Source organism: Spea bombifrons, chromosome 2 (assembly GCF_027358695.1).
Source record: "Spea bombifrons isolate aSpeBom1 chromosome 2, aSpeBom1.2.pri, whole genome shotgun sequence".
NCBI classification, from domain to species: Eukaryota; Metazoa; Chordata; class Amphibia; order Anura; family Pelobatidae; genus Spea; species Spea bombifrons.
This window is the reverse complement of record NC_071088.1, coordinates 15,144,748-15,163,410: the sequence shown is the minus strand read 5'-3', so window position 1 is coordinate 15,163,410 and position 18,663 is coordinate 15,144,748. Positions and strand designations below refer to the sequence as shown.

The window sequence follows — 18,663 nt, the reverse complement described above, 5'->3', positions numbered from 1 at the left end:
GTCCAGCTCTGTTTATTGTTATAGGATGTTATAAGATGGCATTACGACAGCCCCCCTGTCTATGCCTGGTACGTCTTTTCTTCTGTCTTTTTCTATAGTGTCATGATTTCAAAGAGTTAACTCTTGATTCCCTACAGTCTGTTAAAGGCTAATTGTAAAACATATGCTGCTTGTATGTAATCAAGCGATCTGATCACTTGTGAGGTAGCCCTATACTTTATGTGGCTGTTTGGAATAGCAATATAGTTAACTCTTCCTAAATGAACTCTTTACAAGTGGACAGATGGAGGTATATTGGAGTGAACTCTTCACAAGCAAACAGATGGCATTATAACAGAGTGAACTCTTCACAAAAGGCAGATGGAGTTATACTGGGGAAATTCCATCAGGTACTTTATTTTACTTATCTCCTCTCACTTACTCCATCTTTTCATTATGGTTTCCCACGTGTTATTTCTCTTCTTTTGCCATTCTCTTTAAATGCATTGTTTCTCCCTCCCCTCGTAACAATTTCACTGCAATCATATCTCACTATGTCTTCTCTCACATCACACGCACTTCTCTCCTTTCAACTTCCCTACTACTAACCAAACTCAGGCAAAGGCAGAATATCCCCACAAGTCTCAATCCCATCTTTTATCTCTCATTCTCCTCCACATTTTATGTCGAGGTGGCATTTAATCCAACTCTGCTTCCCTTTTTACCATCTGCTCTAACTGCCTCAAATGCATTGTTTTTACTTACACCTGTTTTGCTGCTCTTTCATATGTTGGCCTATATGTCAGCTATACCCCTAGATGTGGAGTGAGAGGGGTAGGGAGTTGGTATCATTTTCTCTCCTCATTGCACCTTTCAATGTTTACCATTGATTGCCTTCCTCTTTTCCATTGACGTTCACTACATCTATTTTTTATCTCTATTTGCCATTCATGTGGCAGTCATTTTACTGACCCCTGGTTCTATATTCAAATGTATTGATCACTTTGCTCCTCTACCATCTTTGCTCCATCTGCTCACACTTATCCTGGATTACTTTGAGATACCCATGAATTACCTCTGTTACCCCTCAACATTTTATTTGGTCTTGCAATGTGGCCCACCTCCCCATACATAATAAATGCATAACTGTTATGGTCTAGCTGCTTTTCTGCTGCATTGCTGGAGGCTATACAGCCTGGCTGGGTTGCCATGGCTACACTCCTGTCACTCCTGTGACTCCGGCCATTGTCCAGCCCACAGCCAGCCCCTTTTGGATATTTAAGCAGCTAAACTTCACTTCCTCCTTGCCCTTGTATTATTTCCGTCTGCAAGTGCTATCGCTGTGTTCCTGAATTCCTGTGTATGACCTGGCTTTCTCTGACGTCCATCCCGGCTCCTGATTCCTGCTTGTTTCTGACTTCGCTGATCTCTGTATTCCTGACCCCGGCTTGTCTGAGTACCTGTCTTGGTTCCTGACCCCGGCTTGTCTTTTGGTATATGCTTTTGGATCACGATTTGGCTTTGTTCACAATTGTCATTACAATAAAGGTGATTGCATTTTACGTTTTCTGTCCGTCTGTTTCCTGGTCCCTAACAATAACAATACCATGTCGGAGGCTGGACTCTTGGTCAGAGACGACTATGGATCACTAGAGAGAAGATTTCCTGCCAATGGTATATCAATCTAGTTTCCCTCTCTTTGATTTCTCACATTCTTCCAGTTCACCATCATTAAAATGGAAATGATGTTTAGAGTGTCCATTTAACATGTAGATATGTAGAGGTGACATATTAAACTCCACTGCACCCATTAGAACTCACTATTTAGTGAATAAACCCATGTATTTTCCTCAGACTTATGGTATGTACGTCATCTATATTGGGAATGTACATTACTAAAACTATAAAGTGTATCTTAGGATGCTATCTTTATATATATCCTAAAATTTTGTTAAAATATAGTGAAGTGATTTTCAATAAGCATAGGAAGTAGGCTTTTTTTTCCCCTACAAACTTTCATAAAAATAATTTTCTCCACTGATATCCTGCAACCATCAGCGAAACGTCTCTCAAACTTGTCAGTTAAAAATAATGAGACATCACATATGTTGAATATAGAATATTGGAACCTTCATACCAGAAGACTGATCTGCAGCTACATTAAGCCTCTTTTCACAATGAATAATGAGCATGTAAGATTTATAACGGAACGCTAGTTCAGAGGCAGAACTCTTTGAAACACTGCTGTTTCCTCCCTGATTAAGTTTCTATATAGAAGGCAACATCACTTGATTTTACTGTGAATGGTGAATAAAACACTGGACATTTCACGGTGTGTCTGCGTCATTTGGAATTTAGATCAAGATAAAGGAATTTAGATTAAGAAGGGAAATCATTGTGTATTCTGCATAGCATAGGGAAGCAGAATTGTCTTTTTTTCCCAGACAAATACAGTGGTGTTAAAAGAATTGCTGTCTCTTCTCCTTTATAAAGTATTTGAGGGTCCATGCACTTGCATTATTTGTTTACATGTTCACATGTTTATTCGTGGCAATAATATAGATGCACAAACCTATTAGGAGGGACATCTAGATTTTAAATTGAAATATTTGGCCCAGAAGGGTATTGCTTGTTTTTATTTTATATGCATTTTAGAAGAGTGTTAGAAGTGTTAAAAATGTGAAACGAGACATAATTCAATACTTTTAAGACTTCTTTATACCCACTGAACAAAAACATATATATATATATATATATATATATATATATATATATATATATATATGGTCTTCTTCCAATGCCTTGTAGCATTTCCGCATTAACACACTTCTTGTTACACTTGCCTATTCCTGTTAGCCTTACACATTCACATGGGTACAAACTTATTCCGTCTAGCATATTGCCATCAATACTGTCATGCATAAAGCACCACATCTGAGCACATGGGACCCATAGTCATTATAAACATCTGATGGACCAGAGACATATCTTTTGTACATCGACCTCATTTTTAGCATCAAGGGAATCTTTAGAATCAACCCTCCACAACCTTAAAAAATCTTCCATAACCTTAAAAACCAGGACGTGAACTATTTATAAAAAAAACCCCAAAATTAATTTTTGCTTAGAAGGTCCGAGGATGCCATGGTACAAATCAGTATTATGAATTTGATAATTCTTATTAAATGAGATATTTTTGCCTGCAATTACATATCCAAGTTTTTATCTTTTCATTATTTGTCTACATAATGTTTGACTAGTGCTGGCCTAATACTTTGATAGTATTCTTCAGTTTAATATTTACACAAAATGAGGTTTCCTACGGTTTAAATTGCGCAGCAATATTCTTATTTTGATCATTTACTAAACATAAAATGTTACCCATTGTTCTAACATCCTGATACAATTACTCCTCTTTTTTATTTCTGATTCTGTTATTTTGTTACCTTTATAACATATAGAACCGCAGGTTATACATAGCTATATCTCTCCCACCTTCTGGAAAAAGCTGTCCAAAACATTTTTGCAAATGTGCCCTCTTGTGTGTGAATAAATCACGCGGCCTTTTTACGTGAATGCGCCAGGAAGATTTGTTACATCAGGCAACGACAAGGTAAATGTATTATTTAATATCTCTGGGGACAGCTGCCCGACGATAAATTTTAGCTAATATTGATGAGTTCCTCAGTGTGGCCTTTAAGTATTTATATGGGTAGATACTCTGGTCCCTCTTTGTTTCTGTCTATCTTTTCTATATTTAATGTATACTGTTTATTAATGTATTATACATTTTCTGTCTGTGTCTTAGCTCAACCACTACCAGTATAAACAAAATACTTTAACTATACCTTTATAAAAGGTAGCCATACACCACGAATGCCATCCAGGAGAATAAATAATAGAACACTAAGCGCGTGCCACAATATGTTATCAGAAATAGAAAAATGAAACTAAAGTAGACATATTATATATTTTAAACATATTAAATAAATATTAATACACATTTTTAAAAACCCTAATGTTTTAAAGGGAAATTAAAATGACGGTTACATTTTTCCACTGATCAATAATATATAACCGGAAACTTTTGGGTACAATATGCGCAATTTAACTCTTTTTCAAGAGTCTTGAACAGTAAGTTATATTACAAATTGTGCAGAGTTGATGCCATGCATCCCAGCTGCCAAAAGCAGCTTCAGGGATGACATCAAGGGTATTTCTGGCCCCCAACACGGGTGTTCTGGCCCTTACCTCACCCTGATGCTCATGAGACTAGTTGTGCAGCGTTAACCCCTTCAATACCACTATCATGTCTACACAGGCTTGTGCGGACCAATCATTGAAAGAGTTAAACAAAATCTTCAACAAAAGGTGGTTCCAGATTAGTTGCTGTCTGCTAGCTCTGCAGTAGTTGAATTACTTTTGATCTGATCGCTCCTGTTATGATCTGGATGACCCCCCTCATCAGTGATACAAGTCAGAGACAGAGAGAGGGGTCACCCACATTATTTTTATCATTTTATTATCATTTTTACATTTTTATTAGATAATTACGTTGATCAGTGATTGATCTGACCAATTGATCGATGTCAGTGGCCTAAACTTGTCACTTACAAGTTATCTGTTACATATTTTTTTTACAATATTTAGTTTATAATGTAACAATTTTTAATATACAGTAATAAACTGCAATGTGATCAATCATTAATGACCTTTAAGTCACCGATCATTGATCAGTCTCACCAACCATCAGCCGGTGACCTAATCTAGCGGGTGTGTAATATACACAAGGATTTCTCTTTTCTCTACAAAATTGTGTGTAAAGTTATACCTTCATATTATACACAGGTGCATATTATACCTGACATTTTACAGCATATAATCAGAATTCAGTTTCCCTCTTTCGGAGGAAACGCTCCACTTTAGGACACAAATGTCTTTTGTCTCCCCTTTCCTCCCATGATTTTCCTATTTTGTATGAGCGCAAAATGTTTGGGTATGAGTGTATCAAAGCGTTTTACAGAAAATGCTGTTTGTATGCATGTATATAGAATATTTTCCCAGCAAGCAAATAGCTGTAATATGAAAGTACAAGAAAACTAACTGAATAGGTTTTAATGTTTGTTATATCATTCTAAAAAACTTTTGAAAAATACTCTAAAATGCCCGAAATACAGCAAATTATGGATATGCCCAACCACAGAGAAGTGAACATCAAAATGTTTCTGATATAAGCTTTCTGGTTGAAAGATAACAATGCAGAATTTTGGGTCAGTGGTCTGAACAAAAAGAAAGCATCTTCGCAAATATTATTTAAATAGACGGAATAACAAACTGAGCCAAGCGTAATTCTGTTGTCTGTGACATCCTTGGTTTTGATTCATATCGTTAGAAATATTTCAGCCACTAGTGACAAAGTGAGTGATGCATACTGGGAAGTTATCAGTGGCAGCACATGCTTATGAATAATTAGATTTCTTTGACAATCTTAAAAAGCAAAAAAATAAGTTTTATGGTCTCTGTTGTTGGTATACTTTGTACATTTGCAGCTTCATGTGACCCTCATAGTTTCAGAGAAACAAGAAAACTACATTAAACCCAAAAGTGTTCACAGAAGTCATGCGTATGCTGCTAGTTTATATTTTTGTTCAACTCATTACCTATGAAAAAAATGTTAAATAGCCTAATATACCGTATAAAAAGGGTTAAATTGAGAAATAAATCTCTACATAAGTTACATATTGCGAAACCATTAATAAGAATTCATTGAAGGTGGTCGTCACCCAACAACTTAGGATGAGGTTTATCTACGGAATGGATGACCTGGTGCACATGGCCTTAGGATACAGAGATCAACATACACTTTGGTGGTTCTGCTGCATGAACATCTCTTCTGACCTAAGAAAACATTTGCCAGGGATTCCTATGACTTTAAGATATTGATGATCTCTCACCTATCCAGTAGTGGTGTTGCTGGTTTTCATATTATTGTGGAGGCTCTGTTCATATTTAGATTGACTTTGCCAATTTATGGTGATGGTAGTGGTGTTAGTGTGTAAACGTGCGTATCCCAGGCCACAACGTGCCAGCTCTCCCCTGGTGAGGCTAGTTACAGTTGTTTTGACATTTTCTTCTTTAACATTTTAGTTCTCACTGGGCTCCACCATTTTATTTTGCTGCTAAGAGGTGGCCCTGCATGTCAAAGACTGCATACCATTAATTATTATCAATTGAAGTCTGTTCCTTGTGAAAGACAAGAAGGATCACTTTTTGTATTTGGTTACTATTTTACAGGGTCATTGTGTTTTTTTATGTTCTTGGAAATATTCCTGTTCCATTCAGGCATTCCTTTATATTATGAAACTTAGCAAATATGGCAATTTCAACAAAAAAAAATCCATGGTACAACAGGAATTTCTAATAAAAAGAGAAAGCAAAATATGCCCCTGCACCATAATATATTTATCTGTCAGATCATATTACAAGCTGTTAGGCTTCTACCGATAAAAGTAAACACAAGGGCGGCACATTAAACGCTAGGATGACATTCAAGTCTGTGCTTTAGAGAAAGCATTTAGTACAGGACTAGATCAATAAGTGCCATTGTACCATCACAGCAGCTCACAGGAAACAATTCCTATTTAAATGTTAATACTGCATGATAGAGCCTACTATAATGTGTTAATTTATTTCAATCACTTAGGCTCTTCTTTTTCTCCCTGAAAAAAAAATAATACTTTTTACACGTTCGGAAAGAATAAAAATGAATCCACAACTTAGGCATTATTAGCTGAACTTTAAAGGGACGGTTTACTGTCCCTGACAGCCACACTAAAGATAAATGCATATTAAAGTACACTGTGGAGTACTTTAATATACATTCTTAAAAAAAAAAAAAAGCACAGACTTAAGGTAAAAGCTGCAACTCTGCTGCTGCCCTCTTCTTCGATGGCCCAAGAGCTTTTGCTAGTGATTTGCGGTGGCAGAAAAGCGCTCCCACTGAAATCAATGAGCCAGGGCTGGAGCGGACTGGAGGTAAGTATATCACATACTGGGAGATCTGTTTGGCCAAACTCATCTCCTGCACAAAAAATAGGTGGGGAGAGAGGAAAGAGGCAAATAGGGGGATTCTATAGAATCAATAGGATGACATCAAGGAAATTGAAAGGGACCACGCAGCTATCATTGGTAAATATGATGCCCCTTCCGTGAAGAGGTTGTAACTACACACGTCCTTTGACATCAAAGGGTTAAGGAAGTCAAAAGCTGAATAAAGAGTCAATCATTCAGCAATAATATAGTAAAAATAAAGTTAAGCCTTACTGCATTCTAAGAATGAATCTAAAGTAATCCTATGTAATAAATGAAAATGCCTGAGCTTATCTGCATGGCCTCTATCGCATTACTTAGAATTTCGAAGACTTTTTGTTAAAATTGCACCAGCATTACAAATGTTTTTTTTTAACCGTCAGCATGCCATGTACATGATTATCACCGCACAACACATGCAAATCAAAGTAATTATGTCAAATAAGCAGTTAAAATGTGTGCAGATCCTTGGGAATTTAGTCTTGCTATAAGTAAAATGTGTTTGTTAAACCAGTAATTATGCAAATATTTTTACATTATAAATCAAGGTATAATCGTACAGATTAGTGAGATTTATGCAATGCAAGGGTATCCTGGATTTAAGTCATATTAACCGTACTAATTATGTACAAGCACTGAAAGGGTTAAATTTGTAATATATTTTGTATTTATTTCTGTTCTTTGATATCAGTAACTAAAAAGGTTTTGATACACTTCTGTTAGAAAAAGTATCATGTTCAGTACTTTAGGTTTAATAAGCATTCTTTACCTAGCCCCTTGATACAATGTTTATTTTTTATATCAAAATGTTATATCAAAATTAATTTTGATTAGTTTAGTTTAGTCTAGGAATTACCTACTTCAGAAAAATAGGAAATCCAATTTAGTTGATATTTTAAAGATTCACACACAAAACACTCAGTCATGATCACACTTTCGTCCAGTAATAAATATAATAAATAATAAAAATGGTAAATTTTAAAAATGGTAAACTAGAAGATTGACAGGCAGAAGTAGCTGCATCTGTATTGATTAAGGACAATCATATATATTTTCAATACGTGTTCCCATGCATGCGCAATAACATATGACCTATAAAGGAGGCCAAGTGAGCACGGTGACATCAAGCGAATAAAGATGGCTGCTGCTTACTCAATGAGACACGTGCTTGCGGTAGGAACCTATTTATTGGTGGCCCAGTGAGCACTGTGACGTCCAGTAAGCAAAGATGGCTGCCGCATAGTCGACATGACGTGCTTTAGAGAGGAAGTGATAGTAACCACCTCCTAGAGATGGCGATTAGGTACTGGTTATGTTACTTCTGTGGTTGGATACTGGGCTGAAGGTTATTTAAGGCTGTAGCAGTTAGTTTAGAGGGGTTTCATGACTGGGTCCCTTTTGGGGAGCCCATGTACATCCATTGAACATGTGACAAGGAACGCTTATCCTGTGTACGCTGCTCAGTGTCTACTAATAGAGCTCAATATATGTGGTTTTTTCACTTTTACCTGATATATATATATATATATATATATATATTGTTTGCAGTAGCGTATGTTTAAAGTACTTGGTTCATGTTTGCCTTTGTATTTCCAGTAAAGTTTTGTTTATACTTTCAACAAAACTTTGCCTTCTCTGTTTGTCCAATATAATCACTGATATTTATGTGATTGACCAGCATACTTATATTTTTATTTATTTTAAAGTTTGGGTATTTGTGCATAACTGCATACATTTACATATTCCCATAACACCATCCTACCATAGACAGAGGTCAGGAGTATGAGCCGAAACTCCTTCGGTGGGGAACACAGCAATGAAATGGAAACATTGAAACACCTAAGCACAGGTGTGTTTTATGTGATAAGAATATCACGATGGCTATGTCCAAAGCAATGTTATTCCACAAGATGTCTGATAGCTTGTTTGATGTCAATCAACAATTCCAAATATCGGTTTCAGTAAAACATTTGTATATACAAAGAGGCATACTGTACCTTTGGTGGAGAAGGCAGGTGTGGTTGTGGAGGTTGTGAAGGTGAAAAGGGGGATGATTGTGGTTGTAAATAAAGTGTTTGGAACATCTGGTCAATGGGAAAACATAAAAAGAGACATGAAACATAAAAGCAAATCATATCAGAACAAAACAAAGTAGAACAAAGCTTTTGCTTAACGCAGACAGAACGAGTTAGACATGCTTAAAACAGAATGACTCACAAACTTTCTGAAGTTTGATATTAAATCACTCTCTCTTTTCTATTTATCGTAGCACTATAATTACAAAAAGTGCAAAATCCTTGGCGACTTTAAATTACTAGCTACTGTACGCGATAAACAATGTAGCTATTGAGAGTGAATTTAATAGACAAGAAGCAAACTTTCATCCATGCCGTTTTACAATGACTTGTACGGGGGATTCAAATGTGGATAAACAACATGCCGTGTAGAAGTGGGAGACAAACAAGGGAATAATAACATGCTTAGTGGATGGAAATTATACATTAGAAATGAATGTTTCACCTGCAGTGCCTTCCCCAGGTATATATCAGTGAAAAGTAAAAAGAAAGTCACCGCATCTCATATGGAACACAGTATGATTAAGGTTTTCCCAGACTATAATACAGCAACTAATAAATTTATATTAATGGCTCCTATGACCCATTGAAATGTTCTGATTTTCCCAAAGAAACAAAATCAAGAACGCTGCCATGTAGAATGATATCAGATACAAAGCGGAGCTCATATTGCAATTATTAATATTTGACCAGTACCCCTAGTATAAAACACTGAACAGTACTACAGGACGCAGTATTGTTATTGTTTAATTAGTTGAATACATAAGAAAAATGTGTAACTGATAGTATTGATCATCCAGGCACTCGAAAATCATTATGTATAACCAAAAAATGCAATTGGAATCGCCATGGCGACCAATGGAATTGTTTAGTTCATTGCTCCGTGTCTTCCACCCACCCATCGATAGGTACTTTTATCTTTTTAATATTCAAAAGCAAAAAAGGACTGCATATGACATTGGAAGATCTGTTTTGCGATATTACCATACGCACAATAATGAAAATATATTAGGGTTAGAATGATTTGTTTACAAATGAGATCCTTTGATTTAGAATAATGTCTTCATTAATGTAGGCTGCAGGGTTGATTACGGTGATTCGTTTCTTATTATTGGTTTTATTGATTTCTTCACAATAATCTCCTCTGTGTTCATACTGTCCTGAGCGTGCATAATATCTATGAGGATTCTGGAATTCTTACTGTGGCTGTAATGGTAACCTAATACTAATCTAAGTTTGTATTACTTACATCTAACTATAAAATCTTACTTGAAGACAAGTAGTAAGTAGTTCCTATTAGTATAAAGAGAAGTGGACTGTTATCACCTATACTACGGACAGATTTTTATCTCCAGGTGGTGAGTGTGGGAAAGATATCCAAAATATATTGACTGACTTACTCAGATTTAGAAGCCACCTATATGCTTAGGATTTTCAATTAATTTAAGTTTCTTTTCCCCTTTTATGACCTACCCAACCTTAGCCGCAACCGTATATAAGAAATATCCTAACTATATCCAAAACACTAACCAAAACCAAGAAATATATATAAAAAAAAATTGAGAGTAATAGAAAAACACAGCGTGGTTGGTCACCTCACCTGAGCGAAGTTCCGTAATGGTGGCTTGAGCAGTGGATGCAGGGTGCAAAAAAGTGCCGCTCCCAGCCACAAAACACAATAATAAAGAAAGGTGTGAGCAAATTAATCCTCACGGTGAAACATGTGAGAATTCTCTCCATTGGCTTTATTATACTACCTTTTTTTCAATAAACTTCATATTTTTATATCAACTGGACTTTCATTCATTTGCTCACACTCTTCTCTTTATTATCAAGTAAAAAATTGTTAAAATGAAAAAAATTATATATATATATATTTTTAGTAACCTGGGACTTGGCACACAGAGAACCACTGTCCTCTTATAGTCCTCTGTCTGTCACCAGCTCATGATCAGAGCAAGGAGGAGAGAAGCAGAGAACAGAGACTTCTGACATTACACTGGCATGTAATTAGCTGTAGAAGTGATCACATGATTGGGAATGTGGGTGATTGGCTGTAGAACGACCACCTGGGTTATGGAGCATTCAGCAACACTGGTGCCTGCAATCAAGATGACGTGGAAGCGATTTTCACCAATAATATACGAGGAACGTCACTGGTCTCCAATGGCCATTTTTTTTCGTGATGTACTAGGTACACCATTGGTCACAAAGGGTTTAAAATAGGCATAGAAAGTGGATCTCATAAAGAGAAGATAGGGAAGTAGGGGAAAGATAAACACAATGCAATGGAATCCAAGCAATAATGATTCCAATACGCAACATTATTAATATCATCTTATTTGGGGCTGCAGAGTCTATTTAAGGCATAATTTACTAAACATCTCATCCATGCCATTACAGCATTCTCCTCTAAGCAATAATTGGACAGAGAATAGCATAGTTTTCACATCTGTGTAATTGTTAAGTGCTTTGAGACCAAAATGAACAATAGCTTTACCAATAATAAGTATTGTTAATATTACTACCATTCTCCTTCTTCTTTTTATAATTATTATCCACTGTAATAGAAACAGATAATGGATTTGTATTTAACGTATTATTTAAATAAAAACCCATCCCTATTGAGTTGTGACCGTTTGTATTTATTTTTACTGGTAGCATGCAATGCATAATGATCATAGGACATGGCACTGTCTGCGGCACTTTAAACTAACACGCTTAACTCACCAGGTTAATGCAAAGGCCCCAGAGGTGTCAAGAAAAAAAATAGCAATGTAGGTTAAGTATACATGTAATAAAAAAAAATGACAAAGAAAGTACAGAAGAAAAATATATGAACATGAAACAGATTACGGTATGAGAAAAAGCATTTTAAGGAGTTTAAAAGATAGAACATGAAATACATTGATTATGAATTGGCACGTATGATGTTTTCTTTTTCTATAAATATATATATGTACATGTAAATGTAAACTAAGCTTGGAAGAAGTCTGTTTTACCCACATCATACATTTTGACCAGAATTATGTGTAATAAATAAAATGTTTGTCAAATACCAATACATGCATAACTAATGCCTTTCTTTTAAATAAATTATGATTTTTTAATGAAATATATTTCGCTTCTGTTGGATTCTTTATTGTGTTTCAAAGATGTTATTATTTCACGAGATGTAGAAAGACGCTGCGTATGAAATTGTGTTGATTACTCAAGGCTCTTAGGTTCTATAATTAAACCAGGTGGCATTTGGTAAAGGAACAGAAAAGGAATTGCCTCACTTAAAGCAAGTCTGGGGTCAAAGTAGCCAAGAATGCAGATGGTATATTTACTAATGTTCTTTGAGAGATTTCTATACAGGTTGTCGTATAGTCTTTGCTGAATATGCCAATAGGCCAATGCTGTAGGCCACCATTGCTGTAGGACCTTTAACCTCCAAGCAGAAACATTGCTGCCCAACTCTTATTTAGACTTTTCCTTATTTCTATCAACCTGACAATTAGAGCATCGTTTGTACGGTCACATCTCACTCAACATCAACATAGTATTTTATGCAGTTATTATACGATTATATTCCTTTTTTACACAAAAAGATGGTAAGCACCTGAAAGAGTAGTGATTTTGTTGTTGTCTCCTCAAAATGGCACATGTAGGGGCTTTGTCATTAAGGGGTTAAAAGACTTCATTGCAAGTACAGTAAAAACTGTAGTAAACAGAGAATTCCATACATTTTGTCCGGTTGAACAGCTCTACAGAAAGTGTTGGGAGTATTTACATACACTATTGTGATAACTATTTATATATAACACTTGATGTTTCATTGACCTTGTTTGTGAAATCATTTTTCTATTCTCAAGTTAGTTTCAATGAATGAGTAGCAATTTCTTTTTGCACCGTAACATAAAGCATAATCCAATGTTATGGGTAAGAAATATCAAGCAATTTGTTGGACAAACCGGTTAAATTTGTAGCAATGCCCATAGAAATCAATGAATACTTCTGCTGATGGCTCCAAATTTAGAAACTTAATAAATCTGAATTATTAATAAATACTGCACTGAAAATTTTGAAATGCATTCACAATTTACTGAACTATTATTCATTGTGAAATTGCCTAAAATTGTGCTTGTAAGATAATGGGGTAGGTAAAGGGAACCCTCAGCCTTTGTACATGTGGATGGGATACCATAATTAGGTAGTTTAGTCCATTTTCTATGCAAAGATCCTGGCATTTATGTAAACATACCCTATTTTATGGAACAACATTGCACCTTTTTTATTCACAGCGCAACTAATTGGCTCACATGTCACAAATTAAAGAGGCCATCGCAACACTGAATACTTTTCGCAGTTGAGACACCTTTATAGATACGACTTGTGTCATCACAAGGTGATCTGGTGACTCAGATCTTTTAAATTAGCCTTTCCATAAACAGGTTACTCATAATAATTACTCAATAAGGTTTTTTTTTTGTTTTAATTCATGCGCAGCAAGAGCACCGCCTGTCTGCTCCTGACCAAGGTTGAATGTGGCCACAGCAGGCCCCGGGTTGTTACTTGGCTGCGTGCTGCTCCACATGGCTGCCTTTGTGTTTTCTGCGCTCTTGTCGTGCCTTTGTCTGTTTATCTTTTTGAGTGAAACAGCTTACAAAAGGGAGATGCTGAAAAGCAGTGCAGCAGAAGAATGAAAGCGTCAGCATGAAATACAATCCATTACAGATCACCAGGTGTAATTCCATTTGGAATGAAAGATCATTTTTAGAGAGCGCTACAGTTAACCCTTCTTCATGTTTTTCGTTTTTTTGTCAAATTTCACAGCGTTCGGGTTTAGAAACAGAAGTGTTCCTGCGGATGGCTGGAACTAAACATCGTAAATCCTTTATAACATCTTGCACAGGCAATGGTTTAACATGTACATTATAACCACATTTTAAGGTACAATTTATAACCGTGCCATTTCAGAGACCAAAAGAAAATGTAAATGTATTATGTAATCTTTTATATTTCTATTTCAAATCAATAGCTACAGCTTTGAGAACAGTTCTGTATTCATCACATACTAGGAATTTGGCACTTGTATGGATGCAGTAGGATACTTATGGGGTTGGCTTTATAATAGCTATGCCCGCTTCTACCCAGCCATTTTTAGACCACTGCCAGAGGTAGATACAAGAATAAAGCATACATCACATTGTTATTCCCTTGCTAGACAGTTATTCGGTTAATATATATATATATATATATATATCTATATCTATATATATCTATATCTATATATATAGGCTTTTCTGATTGATTTGTGGTTTTTATATTTTTCAAAATATATATGTTTATTCTGTAAGCTCTATAATTCTACATCATTCAAAATTCTATGGTTATGTTTAACTGCCATGATTCAACTAATTTTTAACTGCTTTAGCTAATTAACAAACAAAAGTTAAATTAGTATAGAATAGTATAGAATGCAGACTTACATATGTATATAAAGTGACTGAAATATTGTCGTAGCTTAAGGTTCTGCTGTCTAACATACCAAACCGCTGGCAACAAAACAGAATACATGACCAGCAGCAAAAGCATTCAAACAGTGGCCGATCTAGCCGAGCAAAGTACTTACGCCCAAGTAAATAGAGAATATACAGCTGGCACTGTAACATGTCTTTTTTGATCTCAGACAAAAGTACAAGGTGCATCCTCGGGGCATTTGTCTGTAGGGTCAAAACCGGTCAATTGGAATGCTGAAGGACGGTGCTGTGTGTACCCCTAAATGATATGAATGTATTTTTAGCGGACGATAATTCCTGCCATTGTGCTGCTGCTATAATCTCTGACTTTGTGAACACCCTCCTGTTTCTGTGAGTGTTTTCTTGACATTTATTATTAACAATAAAAGCCAAGACAAATGAAAGTAGCAGCTGTATTGATTCAGCAAATGCAGCACAGAGAATTCTAACAGTTTGATCTCTTCTGCAAGACCAAAATACATAAGCTCCTTTACTGTGCCCCCGCCAACACCTTCCGCAACCCCTCCCCTCCATCAATGAAAAATGGAAATAATATTGCTGTTTTGACGTTGGTGGAAACCGTTACAGGAGAATTGTAATCATTCTGTTCATAGCTGTATTGATTTCAACTATCATCTGCAGCACCAACATAAAAGTATATTGCCTTTCATCTTTCACAAGGATCTGAAAAAGTGATCACCAGTGACCTTGTTCTATGAGCAATTCCATGTCTAGATTAGTCAATTAGAGATCAAACAATATTCATTGTTTTTTTTACCGTTTCTGTACGCCTCGCGCGTTTCGCTTTGCTTCATTTATCTAAACAAACATAATGTACTGGAATTTGAAAATAAAGCAGCCGGCCATGTGTATAATTTATTAAATAGCAAGCCTCAAAAAAAAACGCAGATAAACAATAGGGAATGTTTTCAGATCATGAATTTAAAATCCAATGTATGTTAATCTTTAATGTCTTCAAAAGTTTGGTCTGCCAAAGAATCAAACTTGGTAACAGCAACAAATATCCACAGAACATCATATTAATATTAATGAAATGTCCAGATGTATGAAATCTGGCAAAATAGATACTTTGGGGGTAATGTATCATAAGCGATCTGCTGCAATATTGGAAAAGCGGTTTTATCGCTATAGCAACCAATAAAATGGACCCAATCAGCAAAATACAATTTATTACTTGGGAAATCTTGTTTTACGTAACTCCCTTGTGTCGCAAAACAGTAGTTTAAATGCCAAAGACTCACTTTTTTTCTTTTAATTGTGGGTTTTTGCGCATGTTGGGTGGGTGTAATGGCATTTCACATACAGGTGTGTTTTTGATGTTCTTAAATAAGTTTGAAACCATTTTATTTAACAATGATTTAGACACACTAAACATGACAAAATATTCAGAACCCAAGTTATTGGGAGGTAAAAGTTGAAAAATGTTAATTAATGTGATTTAGTCAACTAACACAACTCATCAAAGGGACCCTCTTGTAAAGAAATGTTATCAAATGTGTAATTGTATTTATTTCTCTGTTTTTGCTTCTTTTTTTTACCAATCTGAGCTTGTTTTTGTGTCACATGACAATTTAGTGGGGATTTAATAAAGCGACAGTTTACCATCCCCGACATACGCTAAGATTTGTGCTATTTAAAAATGTTCCTCTGTATTAAAACACTTTTTTAAATATTTTTTGTTGATTGTTTCAGTATTCTGTACAGAATGCCTTTTCATGTGCCGAAATGATGCATTATGTCACAATTATTGAATCAACTATGCCATAAAGCTCACATCTCCAACAGTTTTCTTACAGAACATTTACGGGAACAATCAAGAAGCAAAGACGAGTGCGGTGACTGACAGCTTGATAGATGTGTTTGTGGAATAGGTAAAGTGTAGAAGAACCTAAAGGGATTACAATATTAGTAGTGGTGTCATCCCGTGTAACTAAAATGATGACTGAACAGTAGTTGTGAAGGATCAGGTTAACCTTTTATGAATTATTAACAAATAAAAAAATCCACACAGCACGCTGTCAATCATGTTGGCCGTTATTTTGCTTCTGCATAGAGGAAGAATTATAGAAAATATCATATATTTTGTTTTTTTGAATATACATAGACATACAAAATCTGATCATACCATGGTTAATCTTGACATTAAATTATCTTTTTTTTCAATTGTCTAAATTTAAAAAAATGGCACCCAAATCATGTTTTAACAAATATATGATGATCTAAATCTCTTGATGAGATAGAGTACATATAATTTGATAAAAAATTAAGAGCTATTTGGATCGCTCAGTTTAACCATTTTTTTCTACCTGCTAATGCCAATAAAGAGCCTTTTCTTGGTCCTTGGTTTTGTCTTATATTTAATATAGTCTTTTATCCACCATATGCATGTTTAAATTCCATTACTGAATTAACCTCCACCATTTAAGTTGGAAGGCTGTTCCTCTTATCTACGGCCCTCAGCAAAGAAATACCTTCTCACATTACTTCTGAGGATCTGACTCTCCAAATAAGGGGTAGATTAACTAACATGACAGTTTGCAAGCGTTTAAAACACTTCAGCTCCCTTATGTTGCAACATAGGTTAAAATGCATTAACCTCCCAAAAAATACTCAATTTGGTGAGATGATGTTCAAGGACCCTCTCCAAATTAATTATTAAGCAGAGCCAACTCAAATTTAAACTTAGATTTTGATTTAGACCAAAACATAATTAACTGTTATAAAGAAGGGATCCACGCCTAAGCAAACAGGTACATCGAAAAACAGACTTTCAAAGAGACGCACATAAGGTTTATCTGCTAAGTGGAACAATTGTCAGATCTGTAATTTTATTATTTGATCACACGTACCTTTAACTATTACTTTGTAATTTCATAGCAACAACCTATCAGTGCCTGCATTTTTGTCACATGAAAAGCATTCCCCGAAACATTATGAATGAGACCAAAATTATTAAAGATTGATTTCTGGGAACCGCCTGGGCATTTAGCAGTAACATGAATAATGTTTAAATAATTATATTAAAAATAATATTAAGGAAATGTGAATTATAGATCTGCGTGTGTGTGTTGTTTAAAGAAACAATACTCAGGTATTTGTAAAGAAAAAATACACAGCCATGTCTTCTGTTTGTCCATTCATTAATGACAAAAGCATTGACTGATGTGTAACAACATAGGATGTTTCTTTTGAGTATATCACACTGAGACCAAGATGGCACAACATGGATTAGGTTCGTTAAGCAACGTTCTTCATAGGGACCTTGGCACAGCTGCAGATCTGAACTTGATAAATAATTCATAGTTAGCTTTCCAACTTTCAAATGAGAAGATTCAGATTGAAAATGTGACCTGCAATATTATATTTCTAGCAGGATATTAATAGGAAATACAAACTGATGTCGTCCGACGGTTGTTAACACAGCATGTCACCTCTGCATTAGCGCAAATGAACATTCATCTGAGCTGTTGAGTCTAAAAGAGGTGATATGAAAATAAACTCTAGAATATGGTTTGGTTTACTCACAAAGACATTTATCAATGCCTTTCTGTTCCATTTTATCCTAGCAACATCAGTTTTGTAAAATACATTTAAAGGAGGCTTCATACTGAACTTTTTCATACAATAAATAGCATCTTGGAAATAGAGGGAGAAGGAGAGAGAAATGGAAAATGAGAGAGAAAGGGAGGAGAGAGAGAAAGGGAGGAGAGAGAGAAAGGGAGGAGAGAGAGAAAGGGAGGAGAGAGGGGCAAAGAGTGGCCTACCAATACCTTTACCAATTACTTTTGAAAAACCTTGCGACCAGAATTTCTTAACATACTGTAAATTAAGTAGATTAAATTATCTAATATAATACGCATTCAAGTATAATACTATATTCATATATAAGGTTACAGGAGAACCCTATACAGATTTAATATATTTGTGTGCCTTATAATAAAGGAAGCTTGTGATCAATGTTCCCTCGCAGTTAGTAAGACTAAAAAAAAGTCCAT

At 35.4% G+C, this 18,663-nt stretch overlaps 1 protein-coding gene across 2 annotated transcripts in view; it reads right to left on the bottom strand.

The window, feature by feature from the left end:
* Positions 1 to 18,663, bottom strand: part of CADM2 (cell adhesion molecule 2) — a 616,782-nt gene that overhangs the window by 20,764 nt on the left and 577,355 nt on the right. Inside the window, exon 9 of one of the 2 annotated variants that reach the window (XM_053456894.1) lies at positions 9,066 to 9,152. The exons of the other annotated variant lie outside the window; for it this stretch is intronic. Coding sequence (XP_053312869.1) covers positions 9,066 to 9,152 — 87 coding nt within the window. The remainder of the gene's footprint in view (positions 1 to 9,065; positions 9,153 to 18,663) is intronic. 2 annotated transcript variants of the gene reach the window in all.